Source organism: Cervus canadensis, chromosome 4, assembly GCF_019320065.1.
Source record: "Cervus canadensis isolate Bull #8, Minnesota chromosome 4, ASM1932006v1, whole genome shotgun sequence".
Classification (NCBI taxonomy): Eukaryota; Metazoa; Chordata; class Mammalia; order Artiodactyla; family Cervidae; genus Cervus; species Cervus canadensis.
The window spans coordinates 61,047,265-61,071,041 of record NC_057389.1 but is presented as its reverse complement, the minus strand read 5'-3'; the positions used below and the strand labels follow the sequence as shown (position 1 = coordinate 61,071,041).

Sequence of the window (23,777 nt, the reverse complement as noted above, 5' to 3'; positions counted from 1 at the left end):
ATGGAAAATGAAACTGGTATTAACCCCAAGAGTTTAAGTACCTTGCTTAAGGTCACATAGCTAATAAGTGGGGGTCAGGCCCAGGTTTCTCTGACTCTAAAGTCTGTGCTGTTTTAACTTTGCTACATTGCTTGTCAAATCATTTTATACTTTGGTAGGTTAAAATGAACTCCAGTTATCTTTAATTAGACAACTGATGCACTGATTTGCCTGGAGAAGGATCATAAGCAGATTTTTTTTTTTTTTTTTTTAATTTTTTTATTAGTTGGAGGCTAATTACTTCACAACATTTCAGTGGGTTTTGTCATACATTGATATGAATCAGCCATAGATTTACACTTATTCCCCATCCCGATCCCCCCTCCCACCTCCCTCTCCACCCGATTCCTCTGGGTCTTCCCAGTGCACCAGGCCGGAGCACTTGTCTCATGCATCCCACCTGGGCTGGTGATCTGTTTCACCATAGATAGTATACATGCTGTTCTTTTGAAACATCCCACCCTCACCTTCTCCCACAGAGTTCAAAAGTCTGTTCTGTATTTCTGTGTCTCTTTTTCTGTTTTGCATATAGGGTTATCGTTACCATCTTTCTAAATTCCATATATATGTGTTAGTATGCTGTAATGTTCTTTATCTTTCTGGCTTATTTCACTCTGTATAAGGGGCTCCAGTTTCATCCATCTCATCAGAACTGGGTTCAAATGAATTCCTTTTGACGGCTGAGTAAAATTCCATGGTGTATATGTACCACAGCTTCCTTATCCATTCATCTGCTGATGGGCATCTAGGTTGCTTCCATGTCCTGGCTATTATAAACAGTGCTGCGATGAACATTGGGGTGCATGTGTCTCTTTCAGATCTGGTTTCCTCAGTGTGTATGCCCAGAAGTGGTATTGCTGGGTCATATGGCAGTTCTATTTCCAGTTTTTTAAGGAATCTCCACACTGTTTTCCATAGTGGCTGTACTAGTTTGCATTCCCACCAACAGTGTAAGAGGGTTCCCTTTTCTCCACACCCTCTCCAGCATTTATTGCTTGTAGACTTTTGGATAGCAGCCATCCTGACTGGTGTGTAATGGTACCTCATTGTGGTTTTGATTTGCATTTCTCTAATAATGAGTGATGTTGAGCACCTTTTCATGTGTTTGTTAGCCATCTGTATGTCTTCTTTGGAGAAATGTCTGTTTAGTTCTTTGGCCCATTTTTTGATTGGGTCATTTATTTTTCTGGAATTGAGCTGCAGGAGTTGCTTGTATATTTTTGAGATTAATCCTTTGTCTGTTTCTTCATTTGCTATTATTTTCTCCCAATCTGACGGCTGTCTTTTCACCTTACTTATAGTTTCTTTTGTAGTGCAAAAGCTTTTAAGTTTCATTAGATCCCATTTGTTTAGTTTTGCTTTTATTTCCAATATTCTGGGAGGTGGGTCATAGAGGATCTTGCTGTGAAGCAGATTTTTAAAGTGGCTAAATTTTATTAATGGCATGCATGTCTTGAATGGTTAAATCATTAGAAATACTGGAGTGCCTACTATTGCAGGCAGTCATATGTAAATGTATACTTAGTGGTTTCTCTATTGCAGTGAAGTACCAATTGATGAAGTTTTGTTTTTTGAAAAGAATTTAAGTTCCAACTGTTTAATTTGCTGTTAGGTGTCTTTTCAAAAACTAATTTTCATCCTTTGTACTACAGTCAGTGCTGGTTGGTAGCTCTGTCTCAAAATACATCTTGTACAAACCTTGAGGTAAAAGACAAGTTGTATATTCAGATATATGTTCAGTATTTATTGTTACTGAGACAAAGAAGTATAGCTATAGCTTTTGTAAAGGTTTGCAGCCAGAAATGTTTTAACTCAAAAGATTTTGTAGTTCACTTTGTTTCCTTAGAGCCATTTAATAGGACATAATGCCATTGTAAAACCTCGCAAAAGAATTAGATAGCTGCTGTTAGTGTTGTTGGCAAATTTTGAAAGAGCATGGTTTTATTTTCCAGTTTTAAATAACAGTACAGTGTGTGATGATCTTGATAATTTAAGAATGTCTCTGTAGATATCCGAACGAGGATAATCTACGCCCCTCAGATTGACTTGCAGTAGTTGCAGTTTCTCTGAGCATGTGATTCTAAGCAAATAAAGGCAAAATTCATGACCTTAAATTCTATTGTAGTGAATTTTAGCAGTGATGTTACTGTGCTGGATTGGACCAAATTCATGTGGACTTGTAGTAGGTTTCTGGTGGCTAAGGGGTATGCTGTCTTTTCTCCTTTTGCCTTTCCCTAAGGTAGCGTCCAGCATTTTTGTGTGTCTGTGATTTTCAGTAATGAATACTACTGGCAATCTTTTAAGAATTTTCTGATGCATTTAGATTTAATTTTGAGCAAGGTGAAGATTTTAACTATTCTTTTGGGACTCTAACTTGTCTTATTTTCTTCCTGTTAGCTGATACTCCTCCTCCTGCCTATATGCCACCAGATGATCAGATGGGTCAAGATAATTCCCAGCCCATGGATACAAGCAATAATATGATTCCTCAGATTATGCCCAGTATATCCAGCAGAGGTAAGAAGTACAATGCTTATTTTGTTGTTTTTGCTTTTTAAAAAAAAAAAAAAACAAAAAAAACTTCTCATCCACTTCTAGAAGCCAGCTTTATTGAGTTGTAGTTTATATGCCATTAATTTATCCTTTTAAGTATATGATTCAATGATTTTTAAAAAATGTATAAAATTTTACACTGTTACCATGATCTAGTTTTAGAACAGTTTTATAATGCTTTAAAAATATCCCATATGCATGTTTGCAATCTATTCTGTCATACCCCCAGCTCCAGAAATCTTCTAATCTGTTTTTTGTACCTGTAGATTTGCCTTCTCTCATCTCATATAAATAGAATCACAGAATGTGTAGTCTTCAAGATTCATCAATTTTGTACCATGTATCAATACTTTATTCTTTTTCACTGCTGAATAGTATTTCATTGTATGGATACACCACATTTGGTTTACCCATTTATCAGTTGATAAACATTTGAATTGTTTGTAGTTTTTTGCTAGCATGAACAATGCTGTTATGAATGTTTGCAAATACTAAGTCTTTGTTTTTATTTTTCTGAGTCATATGGTAAATTTAAGTATTTAAGAGAAACTGCCAGACAACTATAAATGGTAGTACTGTTTTTACCAGTACCATGTGAGTGTGCTAGTTTCTCCTACCCTTCTGACACTTGTTATTGTTTATCTTTTTGATTGTAGTTATTCTCTTGGGTATAAAGTGGTGTCTCCTTTGTTTTAATTTGCATTTCCCTACTGAGGAATGATTTTGAACATTTTCAATGTACCTAGCCATTCATATATCTTCTTTGGTTTATTTAAATCTTTTGCCTTTTTTTTAAGTTGAGTTGTTTGTCTTATTATTGAGTTGTAAGAGTTCTGTATATATTTTGGACAGAAGTCCTTTATCAAACATATGATTTGCAAATATTTTCTCTCACTCTGTGGATTGTCTTTTCATCTTATTAATGGTGTCCTCTGAAGCACAGAAGTTTTTCATTTTGATGAAATTATCAGTGTTTTTTTTTTCCCCTGGATTATGCTTTTGGTGTTGCATCTAAAAAACCTTTGTCCCAGGGTCATAAAAATTACTCTTCTGTGTTTTCTCCCAGCAGTTCTTTAGCTCTTATATTTAGGTCTGTGATTCATTTTGAATTAAGCTTTTTGTATGGTAATGGTCTGAAGTCATCTTTGTTCAAGTAGATACCGAGTTGATTCTAGCACTGTTTGTTGATAAGAGTATCATGTTGGCTTCTCTTTTAGGAATCAGTTGACTATAAATGTAAGGATTTATTTCAGGATGCTAAATTTTGTTATTGATCTGTATATCTTTCCCTTACAGTCTTGATTACTAAAATTTTACAGTAAGTTTTGAAAACAGGAAGTGTTAGTCCTCCAATTTTGTTCTTTTTGAAAATTATTTAGCAATTCTACATTCTTTGCCTGTTTCCATATCATTTTAGTATCAATTTTTCAATTTCTGTCCCCCTCAAAAAAATTCCTCCTTGGATTTTGATAGAGGTCACTTTGAATCTTTAAATCAATTTGGGGAGATATGCCATCATCTTCTAGTATACGGACATGGATTGTACTCTGTACTCTCCATTTGTTTAGGCCTTCAACTTCAGTATAAGTCTTTTACTTATTTTCTTTTTAAATTTATTCCTCAGTGAGTGGAATTTTTTTAAATTTTGCTTTTGGATTCTTCATTGATAGAAATAAAATTGACTGGATGAAGGCTGTCAAAAGGCACAAACTTCCAGCTATAAGATGAATAAGTACAAGTGACATAATGTACAACATGATAAATGTAATTAACACTTCTGTGTGTTATATATGAAGTTGTAAAGAGAGTAAATCCTAAGAGGTCTCATCACAAGGAAAATGTTTTTTTTCCTGCTTCTTTAATTTTGTGTCTATATGAGTTGATGGAGGACCTCCCAGGTGGCTCAGTGGTGAGGAATCTGCCTGCCGGTGCAGGAGGCGCAGGAGACCACAGATTTGATCCTTGGGCCAGGAAGATTCCCTGGAAAAGGAAATGGCAAACCCACTCCAGTATTTTTGCCTGGGAAATCCCATGGACAGAGGAGCCTGGTGGGCTACAGTCTATGCGGTCGCAGAGAGTCAGACACGACTGAGCACACATGCATGATTTGATGGATGTTCATTAAATTTATTGTGATAATCATTTCAGGATGTATATACGGCAAATCATTATGTTGTGTATCTTAAACTTAACAGTGCTGATGTCATTTGTATCTCAAGAAAACTGATGAAAAAGACTTATTTTTTTTTTTAAATTAAAAACTACAGTTGTCTGCATTGACAGGCAGATTCTTTACCCCTGAGCCACCTGTCTTCTGAATTTGCTTATTCTAGCGACTGCATCTTAAGTGGAATCATATAATGTTTGTCCCTTTGAGTCTAGCATATTTCACTTAGCATAATGTTTTTAAGGTTTATCCAGGTTGTAGCATGTATTAGAATTTCATTCCTCTTTAAGGCTGAGAAGTATTCTGTTGTAAGCATATACCATGTTTTGTTTATCCATTTATCAGTTCATGAACATTTGGTTTGTTTACACCTTTTGACTATTCTGAACAATACTGCTGAAAACATTGATATACAGGTTTCTGTTTGAGTCTCTGTTTTTTAATTCATTTGGTATTATATACCTGGGAGTAGAATTGCTAGATTTTATGGTAATTCTGTTTAGCTTTTTTGAGGAACTGCCAAACTGTTTTCCACAGTGGCTACATCATTACATTTTCACCAGCAATGCAGTGGATTTCCAATTTCTCCATATTTTTGCCAACATTTGTTATTTTCTTTTTTCTTTTGATAATAGTATCCTAATGGGTATGAAGTGGTATCTCAATTATGGTTTTTAAAGTCATTTTGTTTTGAGACCTTAAACTTCTTAATTTGTCACAAGTTTACATGAAGTAAGTTACTGCCACTTTAGTTTCTTGAAAGAATGGTGTCCTTGTGTGTATTGTATAGTGTTTGTGATGATATGGGATGACTGTATGTCCCATAAGCCCCGCATTCCTAAGAATAAATTTCAGGCCCCCTAATAATAATCTTGTTAATGTTTAAATAATACCTTGGCTTTTTCAGGATTAGAATTTATCTAGGAATTTTGTCATATTAATTTGCTTAATATTCATAGTATCTACCTTCATTTAGAGCAAACTGTCTCAGAACATGAATTTCTGGATTTGAATTCCTGCATCTCTACTTATTTGCTTTGCAGCTTAGAGTGGCTTTTAAAATATATCTAAGCCTAAATCTCTCCATTTGTAAAATAAAGAGATAATAAATACATAGGAGTTATTAGTATGTTGATTGAATTTGACTGTATTTATGATGATCTTAGTATACAGCATCAGGTAATTCCCCCAAAATGGTATTATCATCTTCTTTCTAAAAATTTGGAGTACGTTTACCCCATCTATCATTTTCCTTCTTTCTTTTGATTCTCCAGAGATCAGAGAGTACAGTTTAGTAGTGATGTATGTTAAATATTTCTTGGATTATAGTTTCTTAGCCAAACAACTGAGTCCCTTTAGAAGAACCTGGCACTCAAGTCTTCCCACCCTCCTAGATGTTTTTTTTCACCAGAGTTTCTTCTCACTTGGGAAATTAGAGTTAAATTGCAATGCCATGAATCACCAGTTAACAAGATGTCCTTTGCCTTGAGCAGAGTCGCAGAGCTTTTGATTTTCCTCTTTTCATTCTAACCAAAATTGTCTTTTTTGTTTTGCTTATCTTGGCTCTAGTCTTTCATGACACTGTTATAACTTACTGCTACTCATCTATATATGTGTTTGATTATGAGTCCCTCCTTGTTCCATCTTTCATATAAATTTCTTTAAAATCTGAGCTCTTAGAACTTTGCTTTATAGGTCCTCATTTTTTTTTTTTTCCTGTACCTCCTCATCTGAATTCTTTGCAGTTGAATAATTAAAACTGAGTTTTAAAAGTCAACCAACTCTTTTGTGGTGTCTACATAGTCAGTGTGACTTACTCTTAACGTTTTTCTTGGACGTTTTAAAAAATTTCTGCCTTTCTTGAAAGAAAACTGACAATTCATGACTTCTCTTTCTGATATCAGCTCCAAGACAGACACTCTAATAGAGCTGGATGCAGAGCTTCCATGTCTCTCTTCCATCCATTGCGTCCATTAGGAATTATTGATTTTTAATACTGATAAGAATTTGGCCAGTGTTTTATATTTTATACAAAGCTTTTTCCGTACACTGTTCTGGCACTTAAAGCTTCAAATGTGTACCACCTTTTACCCAAAGGACACTCATTTAGTCGTGTTTTTTCTTTCCTTCCTTTTTTTTAAAACTATTTTTTAGATTCACAGCAAATTTGAGTGAAAAGTACAGAGTTCCCACATACCCTTTCCCCCTACACATGTACAGCTTCCCCCACTACCTGCACCAGAGTGATACATTTATTACAATCTATGAACCTACATTGATACATCACTATCACCCCAAATGTATAATTTACATTAGGATTCATTCCTGGTATTATACATTCCTTGAGTTGTAACAAATGAATAATGACATGTAGCCATCCTTTATAGTATCATATAGAATAATTTCACTGCTTTAAAAATCCTCTGTGCTCTGCCTGTTCATTCTCCCTCTTTCCTAACCCCTGGCAACCACTGATCTTTTTATTGTCTCTGTAGTTTTGCCTTTTCCAGACTGTCTTATAATTGGAATCTTATAGTATGTAGCCTTTTCTTCACTTAGTCATATGCACCTAAGTCCCTCACCTCCATGTCTTTTCATGGCTTGATAGTGCATTTCTTTTTCGTGCTGAATAATATTTGGTTGTCTGGTGTACTACAGTTTATTTATCCACTCACATATTGAAGGATATCTTGGTTGCTTCCAAGTTGCGGCCATTATAAATAGCTTCTGTAAACATCTCTCTGAAGTTTTTGTGTGGACCTAAGTTTTTTACTCCTTCAGGCAAATAGTGCGAAACACATTTGCTGGATTAAGAGTTTGTTGCTTTGTAAGAAGTCAACAAATTGTCTTCCAAAGTGGCGGTACCATTTTACATTCTCGCCAGCAGTGAATGAGAGTTTCTATTGCTCCCCATCTTCACCAGTATTTGGGATTGTCAGTGTTTTGGATTTGGCAATTCTAATGGTTTTGGTAATTCTAATGCAGTAGTATCTCCTTGCTATTTTGATTTGCATTTCCCTGGTGACATACAGTGTGGAGCATCTTTTTATATGCATATTTGCTTTTATGTATATCTTCTTCAGTGAGGTGTCTGTTCATATCTTTGACCAGTTTTTCTCATTGGCTTATTCATTTTCTTATTGAGTTTTTTTTTTTTAATTTATTTTTTCAGTGGGTTTTGTCATACATTGACATGAATCAGCAATAGATTTACACGTATTCCCCATCCCGATCCCCCCTCCCACCTCCCTCTCCACCCGATTCCTCTGGGTCTTCCCAGTGCACCAGGCTCGAGCACTTGTCTCATGCATCCCACCTGGGCTGGTGATCTGTTTCACCATAGATAGTATACATGCAGTTCTTTCGAAACATCCCACCCTCACCTTCTCCCACAGACTTCAAAAGTCTGTTCTGTACTTCTATGTCTCTTTTTCTGTTTTGCATATAGGGTTGTCATTACCATCTTTCTAAATTCCATATATATGTGTTAGTATGCTGTAATGTTCTTTATCTTTCTGGCTTACTTCACTCTGTATAATGGGCTCCAGTTTCATCCATCTCATCAGAACTGGTTCAAATGAATTCTTTTTAACGGCTGAGTAACAGTCCATGGTGTATATGTACCACAGCTTCCTTATCCATTCATCTGCTGATGGGCATCTAGGTTGCTTCCATGTCCTGGCTATCATAAACAGTGCTGCGATGAACATTGGGGTGCACGTGTCTCTTTCAGATCTGGTTTCCTCAGTGTGTATGCCCAGAAGTGGTATTGCTGGGTCATATGGCAGTTCTATTTCCAGTTTTTTAAGGAATCTCCACACTGTTTCCATAGTGGCTGTACTAGTTTGCATTCCCACCAACAGTGGAAGAGGGTTCCCTTTTCTCCACACCCTCTCCAGCATTTATTGCTTGTAGACTTTTGGATAGCAGCCATCCTGACTGGTGTGTAATGGTACCTCATTGTGGTTTTGATTTGCATTTCTCTGATAATGAGTGATGTTGAGCATCTTTTCATGTGTTTGTTAGCCATCTGTATGTCTTCTTTGGAGAAATGTCTGTTTAGTTCTTTGGCCCATTTTTTGATTGGGTCATTTATTTTTCTGGAATTGAGCTTCAGGAGTTGCTTGTATATTTTTGAGATTAATCCTTTGTCTGTTTCTTCATTTGCTATTATTTTCTCCCAATCTGAGGGCTGTCTTTTCACCTTACTTATAGTTTCCTTTGTTGTGCAAAAGCTTTTAAGTTTCTTAACAGACCCATCACAAGCAAGGAAATCGAAACTATAATCAGAAATCTTCCAGCAAACAAAAGCCCAGGACCAGATGGCTTCACAGCTGAATTCTACCAAAAATTTAGAGAAGAGCTAACACCTATCTTACTCAAACTCTTCCAGAAAATTGCAGAGGAAGGTAAACTTCCAAACTCATTCTATGAGGCCACCATCACCCTAATTCCAAAACCAGACAAAGATGCCACAAAAAAAGAAAACTACAGGCCAATATCACTGATGAACATAGATGCAAAAATCCTTAACAAAATTCTAGCAAACAGAATCCAACAACATATTAAAAAAATCATACACCACGACCAAGTGGGCTTTATCCCAGGAATGCAAGGATTCTTTAATATCTGCAAATCAATCAATGTAATACACCACATTAACAAATTGAAAGATAAAAACCATATGATTATCTCAATAGATGCAGAGAAAGCCTTTGACAAAATTCAACACCCATTCATGATTAAAACTCTCCAGAAAGCAGGAATAGAAGGAACATACCTCAACATAATAAAAGCTATATTTGACAAACCCGCAGCAAGCATCACCCTCAATGGTGAAAAATTGAAAGCATTTCCCCTGAAATCAGGAACAAGACAAGGATGCCCACTCTCACCACTGCTATTCAACATAGTGTTGGAAGTTTTGGCCACAGCAATCAGAGCAGAAAAAGAAGTAAAAGGAATCCAGATAGGAAAAGAAGAAGTGAAACTCTCGCTGTTTGCAGATGACATGATCCTCTACATAGAAAACCCTAAAGACTCTTCCAGAAAATTACTAGAGCTAATCAATGAATATAGTAAAGTTGCAGGATATAAAATTAACACACAAAAATCCCTTGCATTCCTATATACTAACAATGAAAAAACAGAAAGAGAAATTAAGGAAACAATACCGTTCACCATTGCAACAAAAAGAATAAAATACTTAGGAATATATCTACCTAAAGAAACAAAAGACCTATACATAGAAAACTATAAAACACTGATGAACGAAATCAAAGAGGACACAAACAGATGGAGAAACATACCATGCTCATGGATTGGAAGAATCGATATTGTCAAAATGGCTATTCTACCCAAAGCAATCTATAGATTCAATGCAATCCCTATCAAGCTACCAACGGTATTTTTCACAGAACTAGAACAAATAATTTCACAATTTGTATGGAAATACAAAAAACCTCAAATAGCCAAAGTAATCTTGAGAAAGAAGAATGGAACTGGAGGAATCAACCTGCCTGACTTCAGACTCTACTACAAAGCCACAGTCATCAAAACAGTATGGTACTGGCACAAAGACAGAAATATAGACCAATGGAACAGAATAGAAAGCCCAGAGATAAATCCACGAACTTATGGCCATCTTATTGAGTTTTAAGAGTTCTTTGTATTTGTGCAACAGTCCTTTACTAGGACTTGTCTTTTGCAAATATATTCTCCTATTCTGTGGCTTGTCTTCTCATTCTGTTGACAGTGTCTTGAAGAGTAGAAGTTTTTAATTTTTAATGAAATCTAGCTTTATCAATTATTTCTTCAATGATCGTGCCTTGGTATTGTATCTAAAAAGTCATTACCATATTCAAGGTCATCTGTATTTTCTCCTCTGTTTTCTTGAGTTTTATAGTTTTATATCATATCTCTGTGATCTATTTTTGAGATGATTTTAATAGAGTGTCTACTATAGTTTTATAGCCAGTTTTTAAGTTGGATGGTGTTAGTCGTCTTGGTTTGGTTTTCAGTATTGTGTTGGCTCTTCTGGGTCTTTTGCCTTTCCATGTAAACTTCGGATCAGTTTACAAGATGATTTGCTGAAGTTTTTATTGGGATTTCATTCACTCTTAAGTCATGGTGGGGAGAACTGAGGCTTCCTGCACATGATCATAGACTGTCTCTCTACTTATTTAGTTCCTTCTTTGAATTCTTTATTTAGAATTTCATAGTTTCAATATATATATCTTACCTGTTTTGTTTGTTTTTTACCTAAATATTTCATTGTTTGAGTGCTGCTATGAATGATAATGAATTTTATTTCAAATTCTACTCACTTATTGCTGGTATAGAAAAGTGATTGACTTTTGTATATTAACCTTATATTCTACAACTTTCCTATAATTGCTTATCAGTTCTAGGAGGTTTTCTGTCAATCATCTCAGATTGATTTTTTGCATAGATAATCTTGTCATTTGTGAACAAAGACAGTTTTATGTCTTCCTTCTCAATCCATATAACTTTTATTTTCTTTTCTCTTACTGCATTAGCTGGGATTTCCAATATGCTGTTGAAAGGGAGTGGTGAGCAAATCTTTGCCTTGTTACTGATCTTAGCAGAAAAACTTCTAGTTTTTCACCCTTAAGTATGACATTAGCTGGAAGTTTTTTGTAAATGTTCTTTATATCAAGTTGAATAAATTACCCTCTATTCCTAGTTTGCTAATAGCCTTAATTTTTTAGTCCAAATTTTTGTTTAAAATAATTTTACAAATGCTGGTATAGTTGTCTTTCAGTTTGTTGAAACAGAGCTTTTATCATCTCAACTTTAAACCTGGATTCGATTCTGCTTGAAAAGCAACTTAAAATGCGATGTTGCCCATCCTTGTATATGTATAATTTTTAAAAAACTTTTATGGTCAAAGCATTTCTGGGGAATTTCCTGGCAGTCCAGTGGTTAAGATTTCACCTTCTGATGCAGGGAGGATGGGTTCGATCCCTGGTCAGGGAGCTAAGACCCCATATGCCCCCTGGCCAAAAATCAAAACATAAAAGCAACAGAAGCAACAAATTCAATAAAAATTTCATTGTAACACATGCAATAAAGACTTTTAAAATGGTCCATATCAAAAAAATCTTTTTAAAAAAAAGGCACGTCTGTTGTTTGTTTTTTTGATACAGACCGAAAGCCAGCAATGAGACGTCAGTGAAATATCTGAAAATTTTCTTTTTAATATAGTGCTTGAGTTGGGTTAAAGGAAACACCAAAGTAGTTTTGAGTTTCTGATGATCATTAAACATTGTTTTTGTGTCTGGTTTGTTCACAGATGTTCAGCCTGTCGCCTATGAAGAGCCCAAACATTGGTGTTCAATTGTCTATTATGAATTAAACAATCGTGTTGGAGAAGCTTTTCATGCATCTTCTACTAGTGTATTAGTAGATGGATTCACAGATCCTTCGAATAACAAAAGTAGATTCTGCTTGGGATTGTTGTCAAATGTTAATCGTAATTCAACAATTGAAAACACTAGGCGACATATCGGAAAAGGTAATTTTGTCATTTTCCTACATTCAGTTGAATTCAGTTGTTTGTTGTGCTTGCTATGTACCCTGCATTATGTAAGGGCATACAAAGAAGCTTAAGGCATGGTCTTGCCCCAGGTTGCAGATACAGAAGAATGTATTAAGTAGAGATGTACTCAGACTTATTTTGTTTATCCTGCCTATTTTTCTTCATAGTACTTAGGATCTGAAGTCATACTATTCTGTGGTTTTTCATTTTCAGTCTTAACTGAAATACAAGCTAGACAGAAATTTGCATTGTTCGTAACAGTATCTTTAGTAATTAGAACAATGCCTGGCTCATAGTATATACACAAGAAATATTTGTAAAATATATGAATGCTAGTGAAGGATTAAAATTTTTGAATTATGATCTTTGTGGAATATTTTGGGTTGAGATGACTTGTAAGAATTTCCATTATGATGGAGAAACAGGGTTACTGGTAGGAAATCCAGTTTGAATGACGTAAGTCTTCAGTGGCTTCGCTACCACTCTGCCCACCTTTTAAATTCAGGTAACAGGGTTCTATTTATAATTCATCCTCCAAGACAGTTGCCACAACAAACAAGGAACTTTTCACATTGCAGTGAAATTGTCTCATGCCTTAAGTGGTCAGAGAGGAAACCTGTCCCAGGAAGGGCTGTTTGCCTATCTTTGAAGTTTTGTTTTTACTACTTTCCACTTTTTGCTTCTTTGACCTGAGAAGGTCTTAGGAACAAAAGGTAAATAACTTTAATTGTAATGTGATTTCTTACAGAAGAGACTCAGAAAAATACTGTGTCCAAAAATAAATTGGAAAGAAAGTTTCCATTCTTTTCTGACTGAACTATTAACTTGCTATGATTTTTTAGGTAAAAATGCCCCACTTCTATGCATTGATTTTTCATTCTACAGTAGGATAATTTAAGAGAAAGCTTGGTGAATTCTTAAATACTAGACTCATTTTACCCTTTTTTTCCCCAGTATATAGTTCTAGGAGCCTTTCTTCCAGGGGTCATTTTTATTTGCTCAGAAACAGAACATACTTTTTAATGTCATAGCCTGATACTAGTCTGTGAATCACACATATGTACTATAATGGTCTTTTTACTACATGCAGTAGTGAAAAGTTGGGAACAACTTAAGCTTTAGCTATATAGTTTGAACTTTTAAATAGTGAACATTCATATATTATTTATATATTTTTTAAAATATCAAAAACATTTTTTAAAGGAAAATAAAGTAAATCTGCCATTTAAAGACTCTTCCTATAACCTGAAATTATATGACTTAGCTTGCTTGCTTTTTTTTGTCAATGGTGCAAACCCTTCCATTAGCAAAAAGAGTGCAAAACTCTTGCCAACCAACTATTCATGGTAGTTGATAGCACTGAACATTTCTTTGAAGGGATTCATCATAAGGTGCCTTCTTGGGGGATTTTTTTGGTCATTGTTTCTCTCATAGAGATAATGAAAGATTGTTGGAAAAGGGGGAAAAAAAGCAACTCTGAGAACTGATAACCTAATATGCTGCCAACCTGAGACTTAATCATTTTAGATTTAAGCAGACACTCAGTTCAGTTCAGTCGCTCAGTCGTGTCGGACTGTTTGTGACAGTCCTTCCCTGTTTAAGTCTTAAGTCTTAGATATTTGAGGATCATTTTAGATTTAGGCAGACACTCAGTTCAGTTCAGTCGCTCAGTCGTGTCGGACTGTTTGCGACAGGCTTCCCTGTCTATCACCAACTCCTAGAGCCTGCTCAGACTCATGTCCATCGAGTTGGTGATGCCATCCGACCATCTCATCCCCTGTCATCTCCTTCTCCTCCTGCCTTCAGTCTTTCCCAGCGTCAGGGTCTTTTTCAATGAGTCAGATCTTCACATCGGGTGGCCAAAGTGTTGGAATTTCAGCTTCAGCATTAGTCCTTCACATGAACATTCATGCAGACATTAGCCTCGACTATCTTCAGCAACATAAGGCCATCTAGTGGTAGTTTCTGTTTGAAGACTTGCTCTATAGTAGCTATTTTGTCTGTACCTCATGCACCCTCTTCAGTTTTATTATACTGCTTTGTTAAGTTGACTCTTGTAATTCCTGTATTTTTAAGGTGTTCATCTGTACTATGTTGGTGGAGAGGTATATGCAGAGTGCCTCAGTGACAGCAGCATATTTGTTCAGAGTAGGAACTGCAACTTTCATCATGGCTTTCATCCTACCACTGTCTGTAAGATTCCCAGCAGCTGCAGCCTCAAAATTTTTAACAATCAGGAGTTTGCTCAGCTTCTGGCTCAGTCTGTCAACCATGGATTTGAGGCAGTATATGAGCTCACCAAAATGTGTACCATTCGAATGAGTTTTGTCAAGGTGAGTGGGTTGAGACCTGTAGCTTAATTTGAGTCACTGTAACATGTAACATATGTATTATATGTCTGTAGGTTGTAATTTTTAAAAGTCTGTGTTAAATGAAATATAGTAATTACTTCTGACCTGATTCAACTGGTTTCCAAAGAAAATTCTTAACTTTATAACTTAAACCACATGATTGGTTTGTGATTTTATTTTATAATTCAGACATTATAATAAAATGCTTGATATTGGTATTGAATAGGGGCTGAGTTTATAAAGAATTTCAGTTAAATTTTAGCTAAATTGCTAAGAAGTATTTAATATTAAAACTGCTTTTTAAGTTCCTTTACTTTCAGCAATTTCAATTATTACTAGATCCCTTAGGTTGACTTAAAGAATTCATCACCATAATAAAATTATTTTTCCTTGTTTTAAGCTCTGTTATTAAGGATTTGCAAAATTGAAAGAACTTTTCGAATTTATCATTTGCTCTTGGCCGGATTTTATTGGCATTGCAAATGATCATTCATGAGCAAAATTTAGAAAGAGTTTTAGTGATCTCTTTTAGCAACCTGTAATGTATCCACTTGTTCCTTAAGGATTTAGCCAAAGAAGAGTAATTGTCAAATGCTCTGTGTAGGATTTTTTCTTTCTGGCCCACAGTCCCACAGCCCAGTGTTCCTTGCTGCTTGTTATAGGCCTTTTTGTTGCAGCAGTTTATCAGTAGCCCTGAAGGCATTTCCCTTCCCTGTTATAGAAACATGGCTTTGCATGTTTAATCTAGTTCCCCACTCCATCCTCATCACACCCCACTTGATTTTCCTAGGCAAGGACTACTGTAAGCAGTAAAGCAGAGAACTTAATACATCCAGCAAATAAAAGTGAAAAATTCTGTTTTATTCTTTGGAGTTTTAGGCTACAGTGGTGCAGCTCAGTTCATCCCAGTAGTGTCCCATCTTAAAGGATGATGATATATCACTGCCACTTTAACTGCATGTGCATGCATTGATCAGTTTTACAGTGCCTTATCTGATGTTTTTAAAAAAACCTAAAAATTAAAATTTTTTGTTAACAAAATCTGATGTGAACTTACATGAGGCTACATATGGGTTTTATTTATCCATTAAAGAGAGACTATAGCTCATTGCAGAATTGTTGATGTTTTAATTATGAGATATTGCACCATTACTAACTTTCTAAAAATTAAAAAAAAGAATTCTGGAACGTATCTTGCCTCCAGGATTTCTGTTAAGGGATTGTATGTTATGATGATGTAGCTGTTGTTTTGCTTTTAATTCCATGGTGAATACTAAGATTGGTTTTGAGAGTTTTCCTTTCAGGTTACATTCTGTATATCTCTAATGTTAAAGTTTATTTTTTGTTAGCGTGTGAAAATTGGTTTAGACTGGTTAATGATTTAAAAAATGGCTTGTTGTTTTATCTGTTCATTTTCATAGGGCTGGGGAGCAGAGTATCACCGGCAAGATGTTACCAGCACCCCATGTTGGATTGAGATTCATCTTCATGGGCCTCTTCAGTGGCTAGATAAAGTCCTCACTCAGATGGGCTCCCCCCTAAACCCCATTTCTTCTGTTTCATAGTGCAGAACTATTCTTTCTCAGTTATATTATTAGTGGACTTATTTTAATTTTAGGGAAACTTCCAGTACAGATACTGTGAGCTTACATGGAAAACAGATTTTACAGCTTATTCTTTTTCTACATAATTGTGACCAATACATTTGTTTTTATGATGAATCAACATTTGTTTGTATTCATGTTCATGTGATTAACTCTCAAAAGTGTTGTGAAAGGTGCAGAGTAAGTATTGTGCCCCGGTTCAAAAGTTTGGCATTGATCTTAAACTGGAACATACTTTTGCCTTATTGTCCCAACAGTTTTTTTATTTGTGAAATTTTTTTTGGAAAAGTAATGCATCACATGATAAAGAATTTTAATAGTATAAGAGGGTGTCCAATGAAAGTCTTCTGTTTAGCCTTGATTCTGAAGAACTGTGCTTTTACCAGTTTCTTAGTCCCACCAACTTTAAAAAAGTATATATCATTGTTTTATAAAAGCATATGGTAGGGACTTAAAAGAAACTATAAAAAATCTTTTATTTGAAGGAACACTATGCACTGCTCTAACAAGTAGTGTTCAATAAAAGCCGAGTGATAATTTTCTAAATGACATCATAAAATTTACATTTAATACAGCTAAATGTCGTCAGTGTGTTGTGACTCCACTCAGTATATCTTTTGTAAAACTTTTCCTTTTTTAAAAAAAGTTACTGCGAACAGCAGATCTCCATTATATGTCATTTACTCACGTCAGTTGTGAGTTCTGCTTCATAGCTGGTGACAGTGCGCGCATGGCCTTGTTCAGCTGTGTTTGCTGCTTTTGGCCAACATTGCAAGAACTCTAATTTTGACATGCATTAATCTTTTATTTTGCACTTTGATGGGTGACAGTTTTTAGTGTAACCTTTGTGAAACACACTCTAGTGACTTGGACTTAAGTGCTCATCCTTGCTTCCTTGGTACCCCTTTTGTATTAAACACTGCAATTTATAGATTACAGTTATAGAAAGTTATTCTTTTTCTAGCTTTTGTTGTATTTTCAACCTAGATTATTAGACTGTTATCCTGTAGCTCCAGTTTAAGGTTTCTTTTTAATTCCCTGCAGTTTTATGGATGATATTAATATTGGAAAATCTACTTAATCCCATTGCTGTTAACTTACATCAGTCTCCCATGCAGGAACCTGTGTCTTATAACCATAGGAGCCTCTTCAGTCTGGCCCCAACAATGAGGCCACCTATCTGATGTATGAATCAGTCAGCAGTGGTTATTGAGCTAGCTGGTTTGAAAACATTCACATATCAAAGAATACAGACTGTTCTCTCAGTTACCATGCATGCTCTTCCATTTTTTTAAGAACCTATGTGGATGCTAGTCTCAACAATCCTTAGGGAGGAAAGACACAAAAACTCTAAAATATTCTTTTAATCAGCCATACGTAAGGGCTTTGAGTGAAGGACTCATAACCTCTTTTCCTAAGAAACAGTACAGTGGACACTTAGTTATGGCATGAAGAACAAAGATGTTACTTTGGGGGGGAAAATCACCTAATTTACTTACTAGAAGAAGCTTATTTTCCAGTGTCTTTTAAAAATACGTGGAGCCATGTCCATCTTCTTTTTAAAATGTTAGTTTCATTAGACTTTCTTCTTTGCCCTTTCTGCTTTTATGAGGAAAAAAATGCATTTTTGAGGAAAGGAGAATGCAGTTTTTTGTTTTCCATAACATTATTTACTGCTTTTATAAAGTGCAGCCAACGGATGGTTTTAGTTTTCTCAGATGCAGTGCCATTCATGTTTCAGCTCTCAGTCCTTTGCTAAGTGAAAATCTCTTGACAGTAACCTGAGCCTTAAACATCAGTTTTATACGACGTGCATTCTCAGTCTTCCAGAACTGTGTCAGCCACACAAAAGAGGATTATTTGCTTAGTGATAGAACTTAGCCATTTACATCATTGTAAACTTAGCCAGGTTCATGGCACAATCTTTGAAACACATTTGTAGAAAAACCACCTAGAGTGACTGGCATATGCATGTAATCAGCATCAGTGGGCCTGAACTGATGGAAACTGTTGTTTTTATTGATGCTTTCAACTGAGTTAATTAAAAATTGTTTTTATTCATATAGCAACCTTTAGAGTTAGCAAGATTTTATGTGATTGGCTTTTTCTGTGTTTTCTCTAAGGCGTTGTGTCTCATGAATGACAGTACTGAAGCTATTAACTGATAAGAGTTTCATGGAAAAGTATCAGCCTGTTGTATTTCCTAAAAGCTGTTAACTCCACACCCCTGGGTTTTACATGAAAACTTCATTCAGTCCAGCTGATCCTGTAATTCTTGAGGATGCTCAGTACAGAAATGGATGGAAAATAAAAATTAGCCAGTGAGATTAAAAAAACTAAAATTTTACCAATGAGAAAAGTACCTCTGAAAGAAACCATTTCATAAAATTACAATTTTAAGTTTTTATTTAATCTCCAGAATGGTTTATAGTCAAATTTATGAAAGCATCATCACACCCAGAATAATCTTATTTTATAGCATTACAACATATAAATATATGCCAACTGAAAAGACAGAGTCTGGGGATAATAAAACTACAACCAGTTTGGTAAATGCAAAAAAGAGGAATAGAATCAAAATTAATCTCAGTAATGTATTAAAGCAACAAAAATATACTGACTGGAAAAAAAATGACAGAATTAAGAGGTGCATTTGACTACTATATCTCTACATAATTACCTGGCTTAAGTTATGGAATATAAACTAGTAGGCATGTTATTGATCTACTGAAGTGAACTTTTTTTCTTTAGAGAAAATTTAAAGAAAACATCGATCTAAATGTCAAATGTTTACAACAGAGTATAAATCATTTTTTCCATTCTCTTGTTATGTAAGTAAACTATGATAATAGAATTGGCTGGGTTTCTGAGGTGAAATCCACAGTAAGATTACTAGATAGTTCAGTAAGTTATACCTAACAGTATGAAAAGAGAGTATAGCTATTTTATACTTTTCATAACATTTGAGAGGAAGACATTCTTTTAGGATGGAAAATGATCAGTAAGTATTTAGATCTGAAGTCTCTTGTCAAGATAAGGACTGGGGCTCATGTTATATAACCTTCAGTATTATCTTAGAGTACCTGGAAGAAACAGTTCCCCTGTCATAGTGTTCTTTTAAAGGAGAAAGTTTATGCAAAAGTGAAATCATGCCAGTAACAGAGAACCTCTAAATTCAAGTTTGATAGTACCTGTTTGAGTGTTGTACTTGCGTTGCAGAGAGCATCTAATATTCCGGTTTAGATCCATTTCTTTATACTTTGTCTGGTTGCTTGCTTAATGTTACTTTAGGCCATTATAACTCTCCCACTTAAAATATATTAATATCTTTTATATTTTCTGAAGAACGAAACATCTTTTTATAATTGTTAAATTTAACTTCTAGTAATAATTAAAATTTTGGATCTACTAACTTAGAAGAGGCTCAGAGCTTTTCCTTATCTTATTATAATAGATTCTTACTTAAATCTCTCTGGTAGGAATTATGAATGTGTCCTCGTTATAACCCATCAAATAAGCAAGAATCTTTTAAGATAGTAGACAGCCTGATGGTTTTAGAAGTTTTTGGTGATTTTTATTGGCGGGAGTTTTCCTAAGTATTGGTTTATGGACATTTCTTCAGATACTAGCACAGCATTTCTTGGGTGGTAATCTCGGGTTTGATGCCTGTCTCCCTAAGAGAGTAGCATTTTCCTCACTAACACAGGTGGGACCCTGAGGAGGTTTTCTTCTCATAGAAGATGCATGTGTGGAGAGAGAATCTGAGGCATTTCTTCTGCGTAAACAGTTCTACCTGCTAAACGGAAAGGTGGACAGTTCTTTGCAGTTCACTGGATTACAGTTTAGCATGTCCTAATTACAAGAGGTAAGAGTATTTGTCAAGCCTTTGTTATATTGGATTTTTCATAATAGAAACTTCTCTTTTAAAATGAATTATTGTAATTGAAGTGTTACTTTAAAATTGGATGATTTACAGAAGCCAGTGAGAAGGATTAAGTATCAATTTTTTTTTTTTTTAAAGAAGAGCTTATGCTGTAATATTTGCTGGTAGTAATTGCTGTAAAACAAGTGATGAGTTGTTTTACTGAAAAGATCCAGGCTCAGAGCAGGATTCTTCTGTTACTTATGACAGAGTGAAAAAGGTCTGTTTGGTTCTCATCCAAATAATTCAGTTCTTAAAATTCTTAAAATTTTAAATTGTTGTAAACCATGGTCCTTTAAGGATTCATTTGAGGATACTGTTTTTTAAAAGTGAATTTTTGTGTAGAGGTAGTTTTTTTTGTTTGTTTTTACCCCATCGATAGATAGTGCCTTCTTAATACTAGCTGGTGTTAGCTATAACAAAACTCCAGTGAGGCCAAACAATCCCAAATAAAGAAGAAATCTTTTATTAGAGTCAGAAATCTTTTATGATAGTCTAATACCATTGAAGATGATGTTGCTTTGATTTATTCATAAAGTATTTTAACTGTAGGGACTCTTGAAGATAATAGTTGGGCAGGTGCTTTTCTTTTCAACATGGTTGGTTAAAGTTGCATTTTGAAAATCGCTTATATTAAAATTGAGTAGGATTGTAATCATGAGAAGTGGGTATATATATATGTAATCCTGCCAGTGTTCTCTTAAAAAGATACTTCGTATGAGGATAATAAAGACCAAACCAATGGCTGCACTATAGGTCTGCTTCTTACTTGTCCTTGTTCTCCTTCTGTTTATGTTGTAGAAAATGAAATTATAGCAACATGCTTCAATTCTGTTATCATTTTGATACTTAAAAATATGTATTAGGTTTTACTATATTGTGCTTTTCAAAGCCATAACTCTTTTAAGAACTTTGTTTTTGCATATTGTTTGCTAATACTTTATTTTAATAAATCTCAAAATCTGCTTAATGTGTGTTTTTGTTTGTTTCGGGGGGCGCTTCTCTTTTGATTTGACATTTGTTTTGTTGAGTGGAGTCTTAGAAACAATGAGACTCAGTTTCTGTGACCAGCTGTGTTATCCGTGTTTGGGCACTAGTGATAGAAAATGAATATACAAACCTTTCCAGCCAGCTTGAGGTTTGCTCGGAGTAATCAGTATGTTTTATTCTGTTTATAAGAGAGTTGATGTGTTTTTCTTTGTTAGTTTAGTTTTGTTTTGTTTTGAAAAGGGATTTGAATCTAGAGTCTGGGATTTTTTAGTTTAACCACTAATTTCCCTTCTCTCGCCCTATCTAAAATTAAAGGTCTTGACCAGATGATTGAGAGAGAGAATAGCTCTTAGCTTTGGAGTCTGCCTGCCTGCATTTGAGCCCTGGGCCTCAGAGCTTTTTTAACTCTGTGCGCTTAGGCAGGTTGCTTAACCACTCTGTGCCTCAGTTTCCTGATCTGTAAAGTAAACGTCTACTTGTAGGATTTGGAGGAAGATTAAATAAAATAATACAAATAAAGTTTTTAAAACAGTGCCTGCCACATAAGTACAGTTTTATCATCATCATCATCTCTTAAATTTCTGCTACTTCTTTGAATCAGAGGAATTATTTCTGATGCTACTTGACCTTAGTATTGGACAGGCCAAAAAATTCATTTGGTTTTATTCTGTAAGATGGCTCTAGTAGTGCCTCTCTTTAACGTCATTCAAAACAATTTTGTTAGATTGTATTGTGAAAACTGTCATATCAGCATGCATTTTAAAAAACTTACCAAAATTGGTAAGATTTTGTGTGAAGTGAAGGTCACTTAGTCGTGTCTGACTCTTTGCGACCCCAGGGACTATACACAGTCCATGGAATTCCTCAGGCCAGAATACTGGAGTGGGTAGCCTTTCCCTTCTCCAAGTGATCTTCCCAACCCAGGGATCAAACCCACGTCTCCCACATTGCAGGCGGATTCTTTACCAACTGACCTACCAGGGATGCTGAAGTTTTTGTGTAGCTATTTTAATATTGAAAATGGATGGGGAAAAGCAATGTTTTCAGTGTATTATGCTTTATTATTTCAAGAAAGGTAACTTGAAAATGTAGCTGAAACACACACAAAAAAATAATAATAATTTGTGCAGTGTATGGAGAAGGTACTGTGACTGATTGCACTTCTCAAAAGTGGTTTGTGAAGTTTCGTGCTAGAGATTTCTTGCTGGATGATGCTCCATAGTTGAGTGGACGAGTTGGAGTTGATAGAGATCAAGTTGAGACATTAGTTGAGAACAGTCAGTGTTAGACCACCCGGGAGACAGCCTACATACTCAAAATATCCCAGTCAAGCATTGAAAATCATTTGTACCAGCTTGGTTATGTTAATCACTTTGCTGTTTGGGTTCCACATAAACGGAAAAAAAAACAAACAAATGACTTTATTTCTGCATGGCAATTCTCTACTTTAAGGAAAATGTTTCATTTTTAAAACCATTTGTGATGGGCCATGAAAAGTGGATACTGTACAGTAATGTGAAATGGAAGAGATAGTGAGGCAAGCGAAATAAACCACCACCAACCACACCAAAGTATGGTCTTCATCTATAGAGGTGATGTTGTGTATATGTAGGATTGGAAGGGAGTCCTCTCCTGTGAACTTCTTCCAGAAAACCAAGTGATTCATTCCAACAAATACTGCGCCCAGTTAGACCAACTGAAAGCAGTGCTCATGAAAAGCATCCAGATCAAGTAAAAAGAAAACATAATCTCCCATGAGGATCACACAAGACCGCGTGTTTCAAGGATGACCAGGCAAAAGCTGTGCAGCTTGGTCAGCAAGTTCTGATCCATCTGCCATATTCACCAGACATTGAAACTTCCATTATTTCAGTCTTTACAAAATTTTCTCAATGGAAAAAATTTCCATTTCTTAGAAGACTGTAAAGGGCATCTGGAACAGGTCTTTGCTCAAAAAGATAAAAAGTTTTGGGAAAATGGAATTACAAAGTTGCCTGAAAAATGGCAGAATATAGTGGAACAAAACTGAATATGTTGTTCAATAAAGTTCTTGGTGAAAATGAAAAAGATGTCTTTTCTTTTTACTTGAAGAAGTGTTTTGGCCAGCCTAACAGATTCATTCTGATTCCCCACTTTGTGAATTAGCCTTTTCTTTTTCCTTAATTTTCTCCTTTGGAAAGAAATTCAGAATCACAGATTAGTTTGTCATCCCCACCAAGTGCCTACTTTTTAACCACCTTCTGTATTGTGTATACAAGAAATATAAATTCATTCTAATTAGAAAGGGAAAGTGAAAATCCATGTGTCCCCACTAGAAAAGCCCAAACTAAATGTTTTAACCCAAAGGTATAAATATAAAAGCTCTTATTATTCTCTTTAGAGAAAAGCCTTCATCAAAAGAATCCATATCTGCAAATTTAAATTTTAAGTGTAAGGCATTAGTAAGGTATTTATTAGCAACTTCAGTGGCTGTTTTAGAAGCATATTTTGAAAACACTTCTGGCAAAAAATAGTGAGAGGTGCTGGCATCTCTCAGATTTAAGATAATTAGTTTTCAAATTGCCATAGCTAAAACAGTTCAGGTGACAGA

The 23,777-nt window shown here is 35.2% G+C and overlaps 1 protein-coding gene across 3 annotated transcripts in view; it reads left to right on the top strand.

The window, feature by feature from the left end:
* The window catches only part of SMAD5 (SMAD family member 5), a 74,873-nt gene extending 53,711 nt beyond the window's left edge, over nt 1-21,162 (top strand). For all 3 annotated transcript variants that reach the window (XM_043465443.1, XM_043465442.1, XM_043465441.1), the window contains exons 4-7: nt 2,437-2,556; nt 12,075-12,296; nt 14,397-14,653; nt 16,093-21,162. In XM_043465443.1, the coding sequence (XP_043321378.1) occupies nt 2,437-2,556; nt 12,075-12,296; nt 14,397-14,653; nt 16,093-16,236 (743 nt within the window). In that variant the 3' untranslated portion in view covers nt 16,237-21,162. The remainder of the gene's footprint in view (nt 1-2,436; nt 2,557-12,074; nt 12,297-14,396; nt 14,654-16,092) is intronic.
* The last annotated feature ends 2,615 nt before the right edge of the window (nt 21,163-23,777 follow it).